The sequence below is a fragment of the Takifugu rubripes genome, chromosome 9 (genome assembly GCF_901000725.2).
Source record: "Takifugu rubripes chromosome 9, fTakRub1.2, whole genome shotgun sequence".
Taxonomy (NCBI): Eukaryota; Metazoa; Chordata; class Actinopteri; order Tetraodontiformes; family Tetraodontidae; genus Takifugu; species Takifugu rubripes.
Window position 1 is genome coordinate 13,668,398 of NC_042293.1, and position 19,802 is coordinate 13,688,199.

Genomic DNA, 19,802 nt, shown 5'->3' on the forward strand with positions numbered 1-19,802 from the left:
TGGCGTTTACGTGCACAGCAAATGATCTTAGATCCACTCAGTTTAAATCCAGGAGATGAAAGTAATTCTTGTCCTGGACCACCTCGCAACCATGAATCTGTTGCTGCTGCTGCCACCTACAGGTGGGGAACGAAACGGCTGAGAAGCCTGAAGTTGGGAATTGATTTAATGCTGGATCGTTTAGGCCCGATTCTGCGGGTCGACCTTCATCCATCAAAGCTAAACGTGAGACCCGACTGTCGGCGGTTGGTTCAAGGCCCCTCTGAGGCCCGGCGGACTTCTGACAACACCACAATGGCTTTCATAGTTTGAGATATTTTCACTGTATTGTGGGTCGACTGTGTGACTCCAAACCACCTCAACTCGATCCACCGGATCAAATTCTACACCACATCATTCCTAAGGACTCGGCCAGGGCCTGAAACCAAGCGCCTGCCCGGAGGCTTTTCTTTTACTTTCGTATGACTGATTGGCCTCGACAGCCTTTGAAATCCCATTAACGATTGGCTGAAGTGGTAACCGATACGTCGGGTCACACAAACTTGTTGTGAAATTCTAATACTCGCCGCTGTGATCGTTTCGGAGGCGTGAGAAACGGCCGATTTGGACGCCAAGCGAAGCATGTGGCGCCCCCTACAGGCGGAGCAGACAGGTGATCTTTGGAAAATGTGGTGAAATGAGGACTGACCGGCGAGGACCAGTCAGAAGGTCCTTAAGGTAGCTGGGAAAGCCTCAGCCCAGTAGGGAACCAGGAGCCAACACGCGGGCCGGGACGACTGCTGGTTCCGCGGGGGGGGGGCCAGGTCACGTCAGGCCCTTGCAGGTGTGCACGTCCACCTGCTGGTGGCAGTCTCGGCAGAGCACGGCGCAGCACCAGTGGAACTTGCACTCGCACTTGGTGGTGCGGCCGACCCGGGACGTGTCGTAGCCCCGGCCGCAGCACATCACCTCGCAGCCGTCGGTGCCGGGGGACGTCCTGTTGCAGAGGCGCCCGCCGGTCCCCAGCGACCCTGACGGGGGAGAAAAGAGGGGCTTAGAATCTGAACGTGGGTTTAAAACGCTTCCAGGGTCAAACCTGGGGCGCCGCTTCGAGAGCCGACGCGTCGGACCAGAACTGAGGTTTTGGATCGGTCTTCACGTTCCCATTTGAACTCCGACCGGAGTCGTGTGTGTGCCCGTAGAGGAGGGTTAAAGATGGCAGACGGGTGTCGGGAGGCCCACCCAGTTTAAAATCTAATTCAGATCAAAGCTCATTATCAATAATTAACTCTCAAAGCAGACGGCTCGCTGCCGACCAGGAGTCAGCCAATCAGAACCAGCATATTGGTAAACAAGAGTGTGTGTGTGTGTGTGAGTGTGAGAGAGAGAGTGAGAGAGAGATGATGAACGAGAGATGACAGATTGATGAGAGCCGTCAGCCTGCACTCCTGCTCTTCATCAGCTCTTCATTTTACAGGAGCCAGGTATCTCACTCACACACACACACACACACCTACACACACCTGACTGGTTTGTACATAAAGGGTTTTTTTTTTACAGGCATGCTAAGATTTTGTCGATATCCTCGTGAGCTTCTGGGTATTTTAACACTCTTGGCTTGGAGGGAACCCTGGTGGATGAGCTCAAAACAACCCAGAATTCCATCCCAAAATCGCCTGGTTGCAGACGACACTGCGGCAGTGAGGGTGTAAAGGTTCCAGCTGTTTGGGGGCAGATGTGCAGCCGTTCAGGAATTCGCTTTGTTTACATTCTGCTCCGCTGTGCGAGAGCGGAGCGCCGCTGCAGCGCCCCCTCACCAGGTGATCTGTCTGGGCATGACCCGAAGCCCCGCCCCTTTCTGGCAGAGCGCCTGCCATCATCCACGAGGTTCTGACATCACGAGTGCCCCCGACAGCCTTCTGTCCCCGCGTGGGGGGGTGGGGGGGTGGGGGGCAGAGATGAGTTTAGCACCTGATCCTGCTGGGGGCCGTGGGAAATTGATTTCACAGTTTAAAGGGGCAGCGAGGGGCCGCCGGAGTGTGTGTGTGTGTGTGTGTGTGTGTGTGTGTGTGTGTGTGTGTGTGTGTGTGTGTGTGTGTGTGTGTGCGCGCGTGTGTGTGCGTGTGCTCAGAGCCTCTGCCAGTCCGTGTCCTCGTCTGGAAATGGAATGTCTGTATTCTGAGAATGATTGAGCATGAGCCTGCATGTCAGAGCGTTTTCATGTCAGAGGAAAGTGCGTTTAAAGTGTGTTTGGACGACTGTTTACACGAGCGCGACCCCCCCCGGCACCACTGATGGAGGCTGCATGGGGGGGGGGTGTTAAAGTTTAACCTGAATTAATCTGGTGAGGGTTAAGGTCGTTAAGTGAAGACGTTCTGCTGGTTCTGCTGTAGGATTCAGCCCCATGCGATGCCTCCTAACAGGCCCACCGTGCCCTCAGGTGTGTGTGTGTCCGTGTGTGTGTTTCTGGTGATTTATCGTGATCTGTGGCGTTCTAAGGTTTCAGCCCACAGAAGTGTGTAATGGGTCTTAAACTGGGCGACACCCGATCGCCACGGATCATGTGCCGCCCGACAGGCATCCTCCTCCACTGGGACACGTACGCGGCTTTTTACTCGCGCTCCCTCTTTCTCTGCATTCCTACGCAGACCTGTCAGACGTCGACAGCTTAGCTCACCTGCTGCACATTTAAATGGGGGGGGGGGGGGGGGGGGGGGGGGGGGGGTAGGCATGCGTCCTAATGCTAGCGTCCAATATTGCAGCCCGACCCACCTGAGTCCTGGTCTCGTACGCAGTAATCTGGCGAGTCCTCCAAGTACACCAGGTCGTTCTTGCCCGGCTGTTTGAAGTGCGCGTGCGCGGTGGTGAACCCGGTGCCGTACTGGTTGACGGCCACCTGCACGGCGCCGTTGTACTTCTTCCGGAGGTGATCGCCGGTGCGTCTGAAGTCGGCCATGGCCGACCAGCAGGTGCGGACGCTGCAGGAGCCGCTGACGCCGTGGCACTTGCACTCCAGCGTCATGAAGCGCTTCACCGCCTGGCGGGGAGGAAAGAGAAGACAGGAAGTAAGTGAGCACTGAGTGTGTGTGTGTGTGTGTGTGTGTGTGTGCGTGTGTGTGCGTGTGTGTGCGTGTGTGTGTGTGTGTGTGTGTGCGTGCGTGTGCTGGGGGCTCCTCACCTTCCTCCCGGCTCGGTTGTTGTGCAGGTTCATCAGCGCCCTGGCGTCCCTCTCCTTCCTCTCTTTGGCGTCCACGAAGGCCTGGCTGAAGCGCATGGCGTGGTCCACGTGGTCGCTGCAGCCGCCCCAGCTGAAGGAGCCCTTGGCGTCCCGGGACGAGCCCTTCTTGGCGGGGTCGCAGGAGCAGGAGTCCAGGTCGCCTTGGCTGCAGGCTCGCGCCAGAGCGTAAACCACCCCGGCGGAGGAGAGGGCGTATATGAAGGCCACCTCGCGGCTGCCTGAGGGGCGAGACGCACGTTAGCATCCAGTAGCTCCCCTGTTGGGAGATGGAGCTCAAACATAAAAGGCTTTATCTCATTCATCTGGGATTTGGACTTTCCCCGTCCCGTTGGTACAGCTAAGCCCCGAAAGCCACAAAGAGTCCTGCAGTGTTTTGCCACCACTACCTGTATGAGCCGTGTTTACTGTTGCCATGAAGTGAACAAACGCTTCATCTGCCTCCAAGGCAGATAAACAGCCCCGCTTTACCAGCAAGGCCCCAGCGTGGGAGCCTTATCTCCCTGCACATGTGACCCCGGAGAGATCAGACAGACATCAAAGGCTCAGGGGTGTGTGTGTGTATGTTGTTGTACATGCTACACAGTGAGGACCAGAACAGGCATTTCACCTGTGAAGTGGGCACATTTTGGTTGTTTTGGCATTTGTTACCCTGAAAACCAGCCGATGAATACTGATAAAGATTCTCCTTAGATGCTGCTCCACAAAACGTGCACGCGGATTAGCAGCAACGTGGAGCAAAATGACACTTTCCACTATATCTGGCTGATCGGACGGAGCACAGATCAGAGCCCTGAAGAAGAAAAGAGAGCAAATGTAAAGGTCTGAGAAAGGAAATTAAGAAATTAAGAAAATAAGCAGGTGTTTGTGTTGAGCCTGTCCGATGGGGTCCAGGAGGAGAAGCCACGTGATGCAGGTGGAGAAAAGTCCCGCGTAATTGTCTGAAATGAACCTGCTGCCACGGACAATAAGGAGCTCCTGGATGAGCAGCGATAATGCTGTGTGACACGGCCCGGCCCGGCTGGGAGGTCTGAATACCACACGGCTGATTAGAGGCCCCGACATGAAACGGAGTCAAAGGATCCGCCTCACAGGTTAAATCTCAGGGCATGGGAGAGGAGCATCAGGACGGAGCTTCTGAGGCCTCTGGACAACACGTCTCTGTCCAGACCTTTGTGCTCTAGATGCTGGGGACCGAGCCGTCCATCAGAACCTCCAGAACATTCGTCTTCTGCTCCGCTGAGAGGGAGCCGACAGCGTCGGAACGCTGCATAAATCACGGCCCCTCAACGAAGATAAACACCGCTAATGATCCCGTGTGCCGGGACTCATTAAATCTGGAGATTTTCTACCATTTTTCTTCTGACTGAGCTGGCGGGGGCGTAATGTGCTGCTGGGGGTCATATAAAAAAGAAACTTTCTTTAATGAAATGAACCTAAAACCCTGAAACAAAAATAGAGACGGAGCTCTCAAAACCAGTAAAATAAGCCCCTTTTCTCCCCAAAACTTGGGCTCTTTGTTCTGATGGATGCAGAAGCAGAGGGGACGTTATCTGACCTCTGGAGACCAGAACACGAGAAACTAGGACCTGATGCGCAGGAGTCGCTTAAATCCGCTCACAAACGTCATGAAGGACCAGCGGGACACCAACACACATCTCCGACCTGGAAACGAGCACCTTTGGGGGGAGTTTGGGAGTTTTTCTGAGCGACTTTCTGCACCTCATGCGCGTCTCCATCCATCACGTGACCCAACAAACCCAGCTTTCTTTATCAAACCATCCCCTCCACGAGGCTGATGACATCACGCCACACCTCAAATTTCTGTTTCCTTCTGATGGAATATTAGAAATTCCCTATTTATTTATTTATTTTAAGAATCGAGTGAGTTTCTGCTCCGACGGACCAAAGCAGACTTTTAAACCCCCCCACGTCACTCACTGCGTAACAGCAGGCGCCCGAACAGGTTGTGATCCCTGGCTGTGGTGTTGCAGTTCCACCGGTGGTTGCGGAACTGGTGCTGGCACTCGGAAATCCAGTCTTTTATCCCGGACCCGATGGCCTGCATCACCTTCGGGTGCTGGCGGCACAGCTGGCGCTGCTTGTTGACCAGCCCGGGAATGTTGTCGCACATCACCTGGGAGCCCAGGGTGCCCATGTACCTGTGGGGGGAACAGAGAGGGACCTCAGGTCAACGAGGGATCGTTCGGGGATCCACCGGTTCAGGGATCCACCGGTCCCTAAAGGACGAGGAGAAACATCTGAGGAGTTTTCCTTCTGAGGAATATTCAGAATCACTGCACTCGTGTACCTGTGATGCAGGAAAAGGGGAATTATCTGCTCAGACATCACCTCAGCAGCTGTATCATCCACTCGGACTTTGGAAAAAGAATCTTTGCAAATATCCACAAAGGATGGACGGCAAATAAACAGAAATCATATTGAATTACCTCATCCTGGGGGAAAAATAACACCCGTGCAAATATTCAGCTGGTCAGACTGGAGGATTTCAAAATACACAGCATTTAGTCACTTGATCTCTGTGAAATCTGGGATTTATATTAAAGTTTCCGGCTCGATATCCAGTTCCAGAGCGGAGTGAACGGGACAAATGAGCGGGAGCGCGGCTCAACGCACCATCTCAACATGTTTAAAACCCCCAAAAGAGCAGCGGTAAAACTCACCACCAGGACGCATCGACCTCAGCCGTCAGCCAGCACAGCGCCACGGACACATAAAAGCATATTCCACTTGGCACGAAGTTCATATTATCCAAACTTTGGTCCTTCAAGCATCGGGACGGAACATTTCCGCGAACGGACGAAAAATAAGGGAAGGTCAGAGATGACGGAGCCCTCAAACCATCACCGCGTCACTGATACAACCCGCTGGTCATGGAGTCATGGCCGCGCGGGTGCTGTGCGCGGTGGCGACGCGCTTCTGAGGAGCAACTCTGTTCAGCGCAGCTGATGAGCTATCGGGTTTAAATTGCTCGACACGAGGGGTGGGCTGAGCCCCGTCTCAGGAATGAGGTGAAGAAATGAGACGTCTGAGAGTATCTGTTCGGGCTGGTTTGACACCAGACGGGCTTGGCCCGCGTCCAGGCTGCAGCTCCGCCGGCTGGAGGATTGATGGACTCCACTCGGGCCGCGCCCGCGCGTCACCGACGGGAGCGGACGGGAACGCGTCTACTGCGACGCGCAATGGCTTTCGCGCACCTTTAAAATTCTGTAACTTTAGAGGAATACACTAAAAAAATAAATAAATAAATAAATAAAACCACAGGTGCAGCGTCGTTTTCATTTCGTTAGGCCATAAATGGAAGCGGAGCCACACGTGCACGTTTAAACCAAATATTTAGAACGGAACCATCATTTACGCGCAGGTTTCGACCTGCATGACGCATGATTTAAAGCCTTATATAAACTGTGAGGGCTAATACTTGGCCGGGAATGGTGGTTTAAAGGAGAAAATGCAGCACCCAAAGGTGACGCGTCCGTTTCAATCGGATTATCATAAACGCTCTTTTTGAAGTGTCTCGGGGAAATGTGCAGCTCTGTCACCCGACATTTCCCGCATCTTTGATCTGCTTCGGGTGAATCTGGAGGTCCGGAGACCCTGATCAGATGAGATTAATGGACAAATTGGATTGGTTTTCTCCCCCTGATCCCCGTGGAAGAAAAGCGTAAAGCACCAGGGAGGATCAGCGCTTCCATCAGGCGCGACTGTGTTGGTGTAGCGGGAGCGGCACCAACGGAAATCCAATTTAATTGGAATAATTCGTTCACTTCCACACCAAATCGCATTAGGGCCGCTTTTTTGGACAAGTTTCTGACAAACGAATGTCTTTATAAACTCAGATCAAGAACACGACCACAACCGAGCTCCATTTTCTCTAAATCCATATCCAACCATTAGTATTTAATATTAAATGCTGTTTTATATAAAGGCACGATTGGGGACCATATTATCAAGCCAATTATTATATGAATTCAACATTTTATAAGAGGAATTTTACACTCAATATGGGCAAATGAATGATTTGCTTTCGTCTTCTTCCAGATTTTTAGCATGAAGGTTGGAATTTTCTCATCACTTAATCTGCAAATAAATGCAAAGTTACTTAACAAATGGAGTTATTTAGGAGCAACAGCCTCCATGAAGGCGCCTCACATTGCTTCGATGTCTGCTGCAGTCCAAACCCCCAGATTTAAACGACCGTTAGGACATTTTTGGAGCCGAGCAGCTCAGCCTGCGCTCCAAACACCTGTAACAATTATACCTGTCTCCAGACTTAAGCAGTAGCCCAGGCGACGGATGTCCACACAAACCTTTATTTGAAAACAAAGAGAAAGGTTAGAACTTAAATTCAAAGGCGGGTCAATGTGGGAAAAGAGCGTCACTACAGGGAGAACAAAAACGACCCGTCTGGTTCGACATTATCCTACAACGTCCTGAGGAAAGTGAACAGAAGGTGACGTCTGCAGGGTTCAGCAGGGGTTCCTGCAAACCTGCAGGTTGAACTTGCCGCTGGTGGCTCCGTACACGACCAGGAAGCAGGTCGCTCCGAGGACGCTCAGCGCCGCTCTGGACAGGAACCGCATCCTCCAGTAGCTGCGGGATTCCGGCGGAGGGGGCTGACAACTTTCCTCCGTATCATCCAGCTGAAGGAAACAGAGATGGGGATATTCACACAGGAAAGCGGGAACACACACCACATCCTGTGGATTTGGACCGTCACACCTCCACGCCATGACTCGCTAACCTGTCAGAGGAACTTCCTGTGCCAAATCCTCAACGATTCATCGGCCGAGGGGAGAAATGCGACTTGGTCATGGAGGAATAACGCGGCGGTTCACACAGTGTCACAATGAATCCCTCTCATGTGAGAACATTTTAGCTTTATTCTGGTAAATATGGCGTGGGAACTTGAAATGAACCCAGGTCTGGATAACTTCCTGATCTCAGGTCATTAACTTGGAAGTTGCAGTAAAGATCCAGGGAGGACTTTTCCCATGGGGCAATTATTGTACATGTTCAGTAAATTCCTCATTGTTGATCCATACGTTGAGAGAAATGCCCCATTTATTGCCCCCGTCATTGGTTTCTACAATAACATGACAGCATTTTAGGCGGATCACTTCCTGCTTTCTCCAAGGTGATGGCATAATCATCTTCCCTCCATAGCTTCTGGTTAATTATCTTTTTAAGAAGAAACAACGCAGGCAATGAAAGCAACCACTTGTTTGCATTCTGAGCCTTTCTGGAAACAAAAGGATTCTGAGGGATTGAAAAAAAAAGAGTGAAATCACACCTGAGAGGTCACCTAAATCTGCTGCTAACCCGCCTTAGCTCACCACAAATGCCTTCAATATACTTCAACTCCATCACCCCACATTTGGCTTCCCTCTGCCCCCGCCCTCTCCTTCCCACAGCCCCCCCCCGCCCCATCGTCTGCGTGCTGACAGGTCAATGTCACAGCGGCGCTGACTTATGGGCTGTGAGCATTCTGGCCTGTCAAGATTGACTCTCCCCTCTCTGAACACACACACGCACACACACACGCACACACACACAGTCAGGTGCACACTTGCAGGCACAGCCGCACATACCTGTTGGAGCTCGCCAGGCTTCACACACTGTGAGGGGGAAGCTCTTATAGCAACAGTGAAAGAGGAATTAAGATCCACTTTCATACAGTATTTAAGCCTGAACGACAGCACCAAATCTGTGGCTCTTCACCGTCAGGCCCAGAACGTGCAAAAGTACAAATATGTTGTCTTCTTTATTGACACATCACTATTATTTACTCTAAATGTGTAATAACAGGTCTGATGTTAACACCTGGCCCCAGTAGTGAGCTAAGAGAAGGAAGAGAAGAGCCCATGCTAAAGGCAGCCACGCTAATGACACTTAACATCTAGTAAATCTCATGTCAACCTGTAAATGAAAGCCTTTATCAACCACACACATGTGGACATGTAAGCGTGCAACCTGGCAGAGGAGCTTGTGGAGGCAGATGACTTCCTTCTGTAGATCTTCAGTTTGGATCACCAGCTGGTTGCAGATAGCCTGGGCCTCCTTTTTAGGGTCTAATGAGAAGACGATCTAGCAGATAGCACCAAAAAAACCCACAGTTTAATTTACCAGAGTATTCACCTCTGTGTTTTTTGTAGTGACATACCTGAGACGGGTGGCACGGGAACCGGCTCATCACATCCTGAATGGTCTCGGTCAGGTAGCAGCACTGCTGCCTCACACTGATCAGGAAATTATAAAACTCCTCGCTGCTGCAGGACACACACAAGTCAGACAGAAAGTCTCATTTCCAGCTTTTATGGAAAGCTGAAAACCAAACTTGTGAAAGGAGCTGAGGAGCCGAGGCCTTTCTCAAGCCTTCAGGATACGTGCACGTTAAAAGAACCCTCCAGAGGATGTGCCACGCTGACAGGGCAGACAGATTGATAGTTGGGACCAACCTCGGTGTTAAAAGTCCTCATGCATTTTCTCGGCCACCTCACTAAACTGGATGGAAAAGCAAGCAGGTGGCCGACGCTTCCTCACTTCCTCCTCCTCACGCCAACACACGGCGTCGTCCCTCCCCTGAAGATCCACCCTAAAGGATTACTTATTCATCACCAGCTCCCCATCCTCCGGTCCTGGGGGACTTCGATAGCTCTTATCTTAATGGCACGTTTCCCTTTCGGAGGGGAAGAGCCGAGCAGCCGTCCCGCCCTTCTCACACTCTGTCAGAGGAGCACGTAAACAGTGTCAGTCAGCCTGCGCTGCACCCTCACCTCCCTCTCCTGGCTGTTAGTTTATCTAGGGAACAGAGAGTGATGATGGGCCCCCACTGGGAAGATGGGTAAAGTAATGGGATGTAAAGGACACTGGTTTATGCTCTAATGGTGATAGAAGATGTGTTTAAGCCACTTTGTTGTGAACCTTGTTGGACCTCGAGAGGAAACCAAGTCATTAACAGCGTTCCTCCCTTTCACTTCAGGGCCAACGGGGATCTTTTCCTTTAGATTTCTTTCCTTTCAGATACACACTAAGATCTCCAGAGCCACTGAAATGAAAAGGAACCCCTTTCAAAGTGCAGGCATGTACATAAAATGGCATTCCTCGTTCCTCCGAGGATGCAACTGTTCTCTGCACAGTGCTGCCATCAAGAGTCCGTCAGTGTCAAACCGCTGCTGGGACGACACAAACTGCCCTCACAAATCTTTCCGTGGCCGCGCCGCTTCAAGAAACGATTTTAACACCAAGGTTTTGTTCGGCGATCGGGCCCAGGTGAAGCTACGGGGGTCCGGTCTTGCCGATTCATGAGGTGATGGGGTGTGGTGCCGCTGACTCTCCCTTGCTCAACGCAAACTCCCATCGCCTCTCACCTTACAAATCACTACAGCTCCATTCAATCCAGGAGGACCTGGCTCAGGCTGCAGGGATGGGGGAGGGGGACACAGATCTGGGACAGTAAGACGCTGGCGGCTGAGATGGACGACTTCCAGTGGAGGAGGACAGACGGAACATTAGAAGATGGAGGAGGCCTCCATGGGGGGATGGTTTGAGGTGTTCTGCTGTCAAATGATGCTACTAAGATGTATGAGCAGGTTTTTTTAAGAGGCTCGTTTAAGGTGGAACACATGCTCGAGATGTTCTGTTAAACTTTCCAGTCTAAGATGAGGCTCCCTACCCACTGTCTGCAGCTCCAAACTGGTCAATGGTGTTGAGGTCCACTTTGTCCAGGGTCATCTGCTGGAGAGCGTTCATCACCTTCTGCTGGTCTCCTGGGTCTGTGACCCCGATCTGCACATAAGAAGGTAGCGGCAAAAACACAGGTGAGGCTGGTCAAAAGCAGATTTATTAAAAGTATCTTACCATGTTTGTGAGGCTCTCGGTTAAATATCCATCCTTAAACTGAAGTCAGTTCAATTTAATTTAGCTACTGTCGCTGCCTGACTGATCATTTAATGTTAAAAATGTTGGCTAGGGTTAGCATCAAGCTAACGCGTCACTAAGTCCACTGCAAAAATGCCCGGACCACTGCTGTGTTAACTGTTAACTTTCGATTTCTGGAATCACATGTCCACTCGTTCCACCCTGAGGGGTCATCTTTTACCTTCTCTAGGTCCTCCTTTTCCATGCTCAGCAGGTGGCTCCAGGTGATGTCGTTCTCCTAATTGTATTAAAACAGTTTTGGAACATCACATCTAACGTTATCTATAAAACAGGCATATGATAAAGTACTTACAGTCATGATGTCAGTGAGGTAGCCGAGGTCAAGGCCGTGCAGGAGGAGCTGAATCTCGTCGAGTTTCTTCACACTGAGGAGGAAAGAGACTTTTACCATATTCGGAATTATCAATGCTCCAAAGTTGAATCAGGAATAAAGCTTTAGTACAGCGCTCCAGTGTTCCTGAACTTCTAACCTCCTCGGACAGTTGTGGAAAAGGATATTTTTCCCCCAACTTTGAGGGTCTGGCTGGGTGCACCCAACGTTCCACTGAGATGAGGCAGAGGAACCGCAGAGAACATGTGAAGCAGCTTCACCCTGACTGTTGACACAGGGAGGTTTACAAATGTGCATCTCCTCTCGCGGCATTCCTGGGTTTTTTTTTTTTCACCCTCTCATATTAGGAAAAGACAGCTAAATTGTTTACAGGTTGGAATTCCCGGTGTCAGACTTGCTCCGATGTTTTTGGCTGATAATTGGCCAGCTGTGCATAGACGGAGCAAACACTCGAAACAAGAGGCTTATTATTGTTTATGTCTGGCTGAACAAAGGTCCAACACCACCTGCTCCACAGGCCCGGATTCACCGGAACACCACACACATGAAGTCACTGATGTCTTGTGACTTACTCTTGGAATAATCTTAATTGTATATGCAAATTCTGCATTAGAACGGCCATTTTATGAGAAAATAAAAACATCCGTTAACACAGTTTAAGGGATTTTCTGTCAATTTGCAGTGGTGGTTGTAATGTTTGGACTCTTCTGTAGATAGAAATATTAAAATGAATCCTTTGATCTGAATATTAGTCACTCTTAATCTCAACATGCGTGCCGGCTACGAGTGAGTCAGAGAAGCATATTTGGGGAGGGAAGCTTTAATTCTGAGCGCTTGTTGTCTTTCTGCTTTATACAGTTCCACTTGTGGGCAGCAGCATAATACAAACACAGCTTTGTCAGTCCCTGAGTAACGGAGGCCGATGCCAACATGCTGCCAATTAAAGCCCCGTCCTCCTGCACGGGCGTTCGACGGTGTTTTCCAAAGCACGTCAAGAGTAGCGAGCCGGGATTCAAACCCTCCGTGACGTGATGCAACAACACTGAGAAGGATGATCCCCTCAAAGGTGTGTGGGAATCAGTGATGGAAATGTTGTAATCCACTAAACCCTAAAATGGAAACATATTTGGGTTTTGTTTTTTTAGGAAGGAGAGGAGGAGAAGACAGAGGCTGCCTGGTGGTTTCCTCTAGGTTTTTAAAGCCATTTGTGAAAAATTCTTAGTTCCGTTCTGTTTTTTTGGTGAAATATCCCTTTATTTTCAAGACACTATATTAATAATGTTGTGTGTGAGAATTCGGAGCGTTGAAAACCAATTTAATGAAATGAAGTGAGGAATAATCTCACCATTCCTTGGCAGATGGTGCTTCACTGTTGGTCATGAAGAGCTGAGAGAGCGCGTCTTCCATGGAATCGGAAGCCTGAGACATCCAGACGTGGGGCGAGGAGGCCAAAATCTTGCCCATCTGTGAACGCGGGTTAGTAAAAGCTGATCGTCTTTGTCCGTTTCACGATATCGAGCCAACATTTGTGCCGGAACACAAGTCGTCATATGAATGAGGCTCCTCAAATTCATCATTTTGGAATAATGGGATGCATTTTTGAAAAGTATCATAAAATAACTAAAAGTACCTGTGGGTTTTTTATGATTATAGCCAAGTCAGCAGGGCTCTTGCCAGTTTTGGTGGTTAAGGTTTTGTCTGCTCCGAGCTGGAGGAGCTTGAGCACTGCCTCCTGTCTGCCGTGTTGCACTGCTATAGACAAAGCCTAAAGGGGGGGGGTAGTTTATACCAGATAAAATGCAGTGACTGGATGTAAAATAGTGGCTTACTGTGTATCCATAATCATCTTGGGCATTGATTTCTGCTCCATAGGACATCAGCAGGTTGATGACTTTGCTGTAGCCGCTCTTGGCTGCAAACATCAAGCAGGACATCCGAGACCTAAAAGGTCAGATGGAAAAAAGATGGAAGCGGCACTAAACCAGGTGAATAAGCAGAGACAAAGAAGATTAAAAAGCGAGTAAAAAAGAAAAGAGATTAGGACAAGTACAGGAACGCCCACAAGAGGGCAGTAGAGATCAAATAATCAGGCACAGAAGTTTTCCAGATATATTATAGACACTTTCAACACTGAAACATTTAAATACCGGATGTTTTCCATCTCCACTTTAGCTACATTAGATCAATGAAATGTAGGGTAGCAAGTTACTTTCGGCAAGGCAGCAATTTTGGGGGTTTTGGATAGAAACAAAACAAGAATTTTAATAATAAACCGACCTTTCAATGAACTATTCTTCATACGACTCAAGCAAGTTGGAGCAACGGTTTAATATAAAGCCTAGTTTTAACAATTCTGCCTTTTCCTGGGTGTGAGAACCACGGCTGTATGCAAACAATGGCTGCGCTGCATCTCACAGCAGCTTCAACACGGTGAGAAAAAGGCCTCCATTCACACAGGAGTGGGGGGGGGGGGGGCAATCCATCACCTCAATTAATACTCTCACAGGAAACAGTGGATGTGAGACAGCCAGAAACACGTGTGACAGTGGGGCTATTTAAAGAGACATAACTCACGTCTGCTCACGAGGGAAAAAAAAACTTCCCTGTCAGGCAACTTCCCTTTTTATTTGTAATTCATGTTTTGAAGTGATCGCTGGCCTTTAAACACAAGGACACGTGTTTTGTTTACAGCTACCAGGCTAAATAGAGAGGAGTCTTCAGTATTATTTGACACATAGCTGCACTAACAATGAAGCAGGTCTTTTTATATGCCGACTGAGAATTTAGATGTTGGTTTCCAACCATCTAAAGTTCCATTCTCACCAATAAAAATAAATAAAAACATATGCATAATGAATTTTTGATTCCCACTATGCCCATATACCCTCAGGCAGGTGTTCTCCAAAAGCTGACTCTCTTAATCACACATTTATTAAATGCCAGCAAATCCAAAAAAGTTAATGATCCATGTGAAGTCAAACAAAAGGCTTTGACGTACGACTGGTGATTACTTTAGGCACATTCCTCCGCGCAATTAATCACTGCGAAAAGGATAAATGGCGTTCACTTCACCTCAGACCGTACAGTATTTTCCCAAGCTGGTGCCAGACAGGTACAAGGTCGGGCACAGTCAGCCACTGAGCGTTTCATATGTGCTGGCCGGTTTCTCCAAACAGAGAGCTGATCAATGCAGAGACAGCTGGAAATAAACACGAGTCCCGGGAGATGAACGACTCTCACAACACCCGACACAAAGAGGTGCTTTGATGCATTTGTAACGTAGACGCGTCATTTGAGGGTTCTGCCCCTCTATAAATTGCATTCATTTACTCTAAACGTGCTCTCAGCAGCAGATAACTGCTTGTTGCTTGGTGTCCTCAGCAGACACACTCAGCCTCGGTCTGTGTTTAGCTCTGCTGTAAGCTATTATCCCTGGTAGTTGTTAGCTACTGTACCTTAGCCAAACACACCAGGAGGACGCTGCTGATCACCAACAGCTAACGTCCAACCTGCTCTGCTCCTGACCATTGCAGCGCCGACCCAACCAGTCTTCCGCATGCAACCGATGCAGAATTGCTTTGGCCGGCCTGGATTACGACATATTAGACAGATGGTCTGACGCCGTGGTAATAATTGAAAATCTCGTCCCACTAAACTATAGCCCTTTAGCCCAAAGAGCCACCTTCTTTATGTAATCTTGTGAGTAGTGATGTTAGTTGTATTAATGGAATTGTTTTTTTAAAAGCGGGGAGACAGCAAAATATTAGCAATGTTTCTAGAGATGAAGGTTATCATAGGGTAGCTGTGAAGGTGAGGAGGTGCCGTTCACATCCATTATTTCAGCATTTTTCTCTGAAGCTGAGGGGGAAACTGGAGTAAACACAGCATCAAACATATGTGCAGTTCAGGCTGGCTTCTTCCAGCCTTGATGGTTAACACATATCAGCAAAGTGAACATCAAAAAGGACACATGGAGGCGATGGACCCCACATCGAGCGAGCGCAGGGCTCCCAGAGCCCGTGGTGGTGCTTATTTACACTATAATGCCAGGAGGAGCAGCTGGAGGAGATTATTGGTTTGATATTCAGACGTAAGAGGTGAAGCGAGGGAAGGGGCGGTTTATCATCTGCACCCGCACGAACCTCATTCTTTCGCTCTGGATGTTGTGCAGCACCGGGTCCCTTTTCGTCTCCGCCGCCTCCCCTCGTCTGCATCCTCCTGTGTCTTATTAGCCTGCTTCAAATATTTTGTCTAGGAAAGAACCAATAAATTTCCTGACACTACAGCTTGTCCATGTGTTCCATCGGGGGGTTTTTAGGTGGTGCATGTCGTGCGTAGAATGACACACGAGCAGTGACTGAGTGGCAAGGGATTTGAGAAAGCTAAACAAGGAAGCAACTGGGGGCTGAATCCCTCTTTTGACAGCAGAAACTCGCAGATGGAACCAGTAAAATTGTTCCAAGAGCGATCTCCGTATATTTTCAACACCGTGGAATTTTTTACTCAGAGATATTGAGACAAGACAATATGCATGTTTTCCAAGACGGATGGATGGATGGATGGACGGGAAATACTAAATATTTGGTTTCTAGGTCAAGGATCTATAACGTTGCTCTAAACGTTTATCAAGATACAACTTTGATCTTTAACTGCACCTTACGGCTGCTTCAGCTTCAGAGCCATTTACCCCTACAAGCACCAGGGTTTCTACAAAGTAGTAAAAAGGTCCTAAAGCCTCTCTGCCTGCTCCGTACAATCTGTGTTTGTTTGTCTGTCTGTCTGATACCCTTCCGTAAATGCACATGCCATAACAGGACATTCCAAACAAAACACACATGCAGTATAGGGCAATGTGGCGCCCATAATGCTACCACATGGCAGCTACACACAAGAAGAAGCATCAAAGGAAACCTGATCCAGCGCCTCTCTTTTTTCATCCGGTGTTCATGTCAGGTCAGGGTGCTTTTAATTGGCCTGCGTCAACACGGGTGCCTACAGTGCCGAAACGTCTATAAACCCTTTGGCACCTCACCTGTCCACCATGTTGGGATCGGCGTTTCTGGAGAGCAGAAGCTCCACGCAGCGAGCAATTCTGTCTTCTTTAGCAGAAGCTGTGATGCAGGCCATGAGGACTGTCCAGTGATCTGCAGGCATAACACATCAGTCATCGGTTAAAAAAACAAACACAAGGCCAATTTAAGAATTCTATGTTTTTAAAGATGTGTTGAGTCTCCCAAGCCCGAGGTTGTTTGCTCTGGTCTGAATCATCCGACAGGATTGTGGAATTTTAACTGGGTTGATTTGATAGAAGAGAGTTTTCAGAGTAGAACACAACAGTGACGATGGTTGCATGTATGAAACGTTCAGGACTATGAGCTGTGGACGTGGATTTCAAGTGTTGATCCTGCAGAAACAAAAGGTCCTTTCGTATTCCAATACCCAAAACCATGGAATTCACGGCTTGTGGTCCTGTTTACCGTCTCATCAGGAGGACGGTGTAAAGGTTTGTTAGGGTCAAGGCTGCTTATTTTCCAGGGTCTTGGGTCCAATTGTTTTCTTTTTTTAAGCAGACAAAAAGAATCTTCTGAGATGGACTAAAGCTTCAAAAGTGTTTCAACTTGAGGCTGTTGAAATTGACTGGACGTAGTTTCTACACTACTGAAGTTGAGATCGGAACCAGATACGACTGACTCGAGATGGGAAACATTGCCTAAAATTCCTTCCGTCTTGTTCTTTTGTAGATCCCAATGTCCTTCCGAGTGAGAATCTCGGTGTATGTAGCTTCCTGTGTCTTTGTTTGGCTCTTACTGGTGTGCGAGTACTGGTTTATAGTGCGTGTGGGGGTATAAACCTGTTGGCCTGGTTTGCATTGCGAAGACTGGAGGAAATATGTGCGAGTCGAGAACATTGGTGAGCAGGCAAGATAGGAGCACGCTGTTATCATTAACACTCACGCATCCCTGCACTCGACCCTGGCTGCTCCAATAAGTGCCATCAGGAGAAGACCATGCATCAGTCCAGTTAATTGCTTCCTTCATTTGCCTCAAGATCATGTGAGTGTGGGTTTGACTCAATATTCTGGACAAGGAATTACATGACATCACATATAGCAATTCCTGTGGTTACAAGCAGGGGCTTGGGACGCAAATATGTATTAGAACCCAAAGAGGAGAAATAACTGGGAATGAAATGCAAAACGTGTGTATATGGGCAAATTTAACATAGAAGCAAGCTTGTGAATGTCTCATTATTTTTCTATTTTAGCCAGCTTGACCATGGTCAAGCATGTTAATTTAAGTTTTCTTGCTCTGAAATTAGATTGAATCTAGCTAAAAGGATCAAGTTTCACATTCACTGTCAACATTAAGTAACGCCAGATCAGGTTTTTCTTGGTGCAGACTGCTCCCGTGGTCTTTGGCAGTTGTACGCAAGGAAATTGAAAAAAGGTGCCACGGAAGATGATAGCTCAAGTCAAAAGCGACTGGTATTGTCTGGAGATCAGACAAGGCTGTTTGATATCAAAGTCTTAAAGGTAGCGATGCAATGGCATTTCTAAATCAAACTTTTGATTTTCATGTAAAAAGCAGGAATTTTAGATTCATCCTTTAGTTGAGGAATGCACAATATTGGATTTTTGTGCAGTTATTCAATATCCTGATGCTTTCAAACCTTTTTTTTTTTTTACATTTTCCACACGATTGGAGATTATTGAAGACAACTCTAGAGGATATAACACATGTCTACTGTAGTCATGTTGGGCCAAAAGCAGATGTACATAGACAAAACAGAACAGATTGCATATTTGATTCTACAGATTATAGTTTATTTTAAATATCAATTAGTTTAAAGTGGTTTCACAATGATCTGTGTTCATCTGACCTTTGTGGAAGCTGGCATTGGCCCCTCGGTCCAGCAGAAGTTTGCTCAGGTTATAATTGGCCACATTAACAGCACACATCAGTGGAGTCCATTCAAAGTTCAGCCTCGTCTCCACATCCAAACCTGTCCACAACCACAGAATTAACTCACTCTACATACATAACAAATATGCAGGCAGAATAAAAATCTGGCATCCTGGTAACAATTTCAGGCAAAATTAGTACTACTGATGCATTTGTGTGAGAAAATAGTCAATCCAGTGTCCAACCTTCAGACCTGAACATAGGATATTCCCAACAGAGAGGGATGTGCTTAATCGTCACACATAAAATAAAGGGAGTACCGGTACACACCTTTGTCCAACAGCTGCGTAACAGTCTCAATGTCTCCATTGGTGATGGCTCGTTTCAAAGTCACCACATCCCCTTCTCCACTCGCAACAGCATCCAGGTCCTGGAACACAAGTAGAACTATTATATTTCTATATATATGCAAGAAAATAGGGGGGGGGGAAACAATGCAGACTTTGACTGTAGCCGGCAGAAAATACTACAATATTGTAAGGCAATGTGGTTGAGGCTTTTTTAAAATGAATTTATAATTAAGAATAACTTTTGACTATGGTCAGATGATACTTCTAATTTTTATTGTTTTAAAATCCTAAATAGCCACTCTCGTTCCATCACAAGTGAAACAATATTATTGAAAAATGATTATTTTCAGATTGAACCAGGTAATCGTTATTTAAAATAATGTAGCTCCTCGCGCCAACGGCCCGCCCAATCAAACAATGGCGCGAGGTGGGGAAAGGAGCGCGAGTTCATTCACTTCCGCCATTTTTAAAACTTTAAACACACGCATTTAAATTTTAATTTCTGGTTTAATCGTTTTTTCCCCATTTCCATGTCATAAAAACAGAGGTTTAAACAAAATCTGTTCAATTAGACGCACATCTACAACGTGACCCCTGAGACGCAGAGAAGCTAATCATTTAGCCCTGATTTTGTCAAGCTGGAGGACTTCCGACGAACCTGGACACGGGGAGTCTTTTCATACGACGTTCCGATATCCCACTCGTCGTCGCTGAAGTCGCTTTCCTCTCCCGCTGGATACGCATTGTCCATTTTTAGAGTTCGTTCTTTCGACGACGATCGTTCTTCCGCTGATCAAGTTCTCGCGACGTCGTCCAGCGTCTGGCCACGCCCACCCGGTTATATACCGGCCGCCGAATCGGGGCGCTCGCTGTTAGCATTGACTTTGGCCCCAACTTTTAACTTAAACGCCGACGTTCTGAGCGCAAAACTCCAGCGAAAGTCACAATTTTCGCCACTGGGGCCGCTGTGAAAGTTGGCCCGTTGTTGTCGTCAGTCAATCACGCAATTAATACTATCGCCGGTTCGTGTTTGTCTAGAATTA

General features: G+C 48.1%; 2 protein-coding genes across 3 annotated transcripts; both read right to left on the reverse strand.

Moving 5' to 3' along the window:
• Window positions 1-804: 804 nt before the first annotated feature.
• On the reverse strand, window positions 805-5,981 carry wnt2 (wingless-type MMTV integration site family member 2). The gene is given in 5 exon segments (NM_001170360.1): window positions 805-1,010; window positions 2,752-3,016; window positions 3,158-3,435; window positions 5,156-5,376; window positions 5,899-5,981. Coding segments are annotated over 5 exon segments (1,053 nt in total).
• A 1,548-nt stretch (window positions 5,982-7,529) lies between these two features.
• Window positions 7,530-19,611, reverse strand: asz1 (ankyrin repeat, SAM and basic leucine zipper domain containing 1). 2 transcript variants are annotated; one of them, NM_001048038.1, is given in 13 exon segments: window positions 7,547-7,878; window positions 9,209-9,322; window positions 9,399-9,504; window positions 10,911-11,023; window positions 11,337-11,393; window positions 11,469-11,541; window positions 12,853-12,971; window positions 13,138-13,272; window positions 13,337-13,448; window positions 16,540-16,651; window positions 18,387-18,509; window positions 18,740-18,839; window positions 19,418-19,551. In NM_001048038.1, coding segments are annotated over 13 exon segments (1,431 nt in total). In that variant the 5' UTR covers window positions 19,511-19,551; the 3' UTR covers window positions 7,547-7,704.
• Window positions 19,612-19,802: the final 191 nt, after the last annotated feature.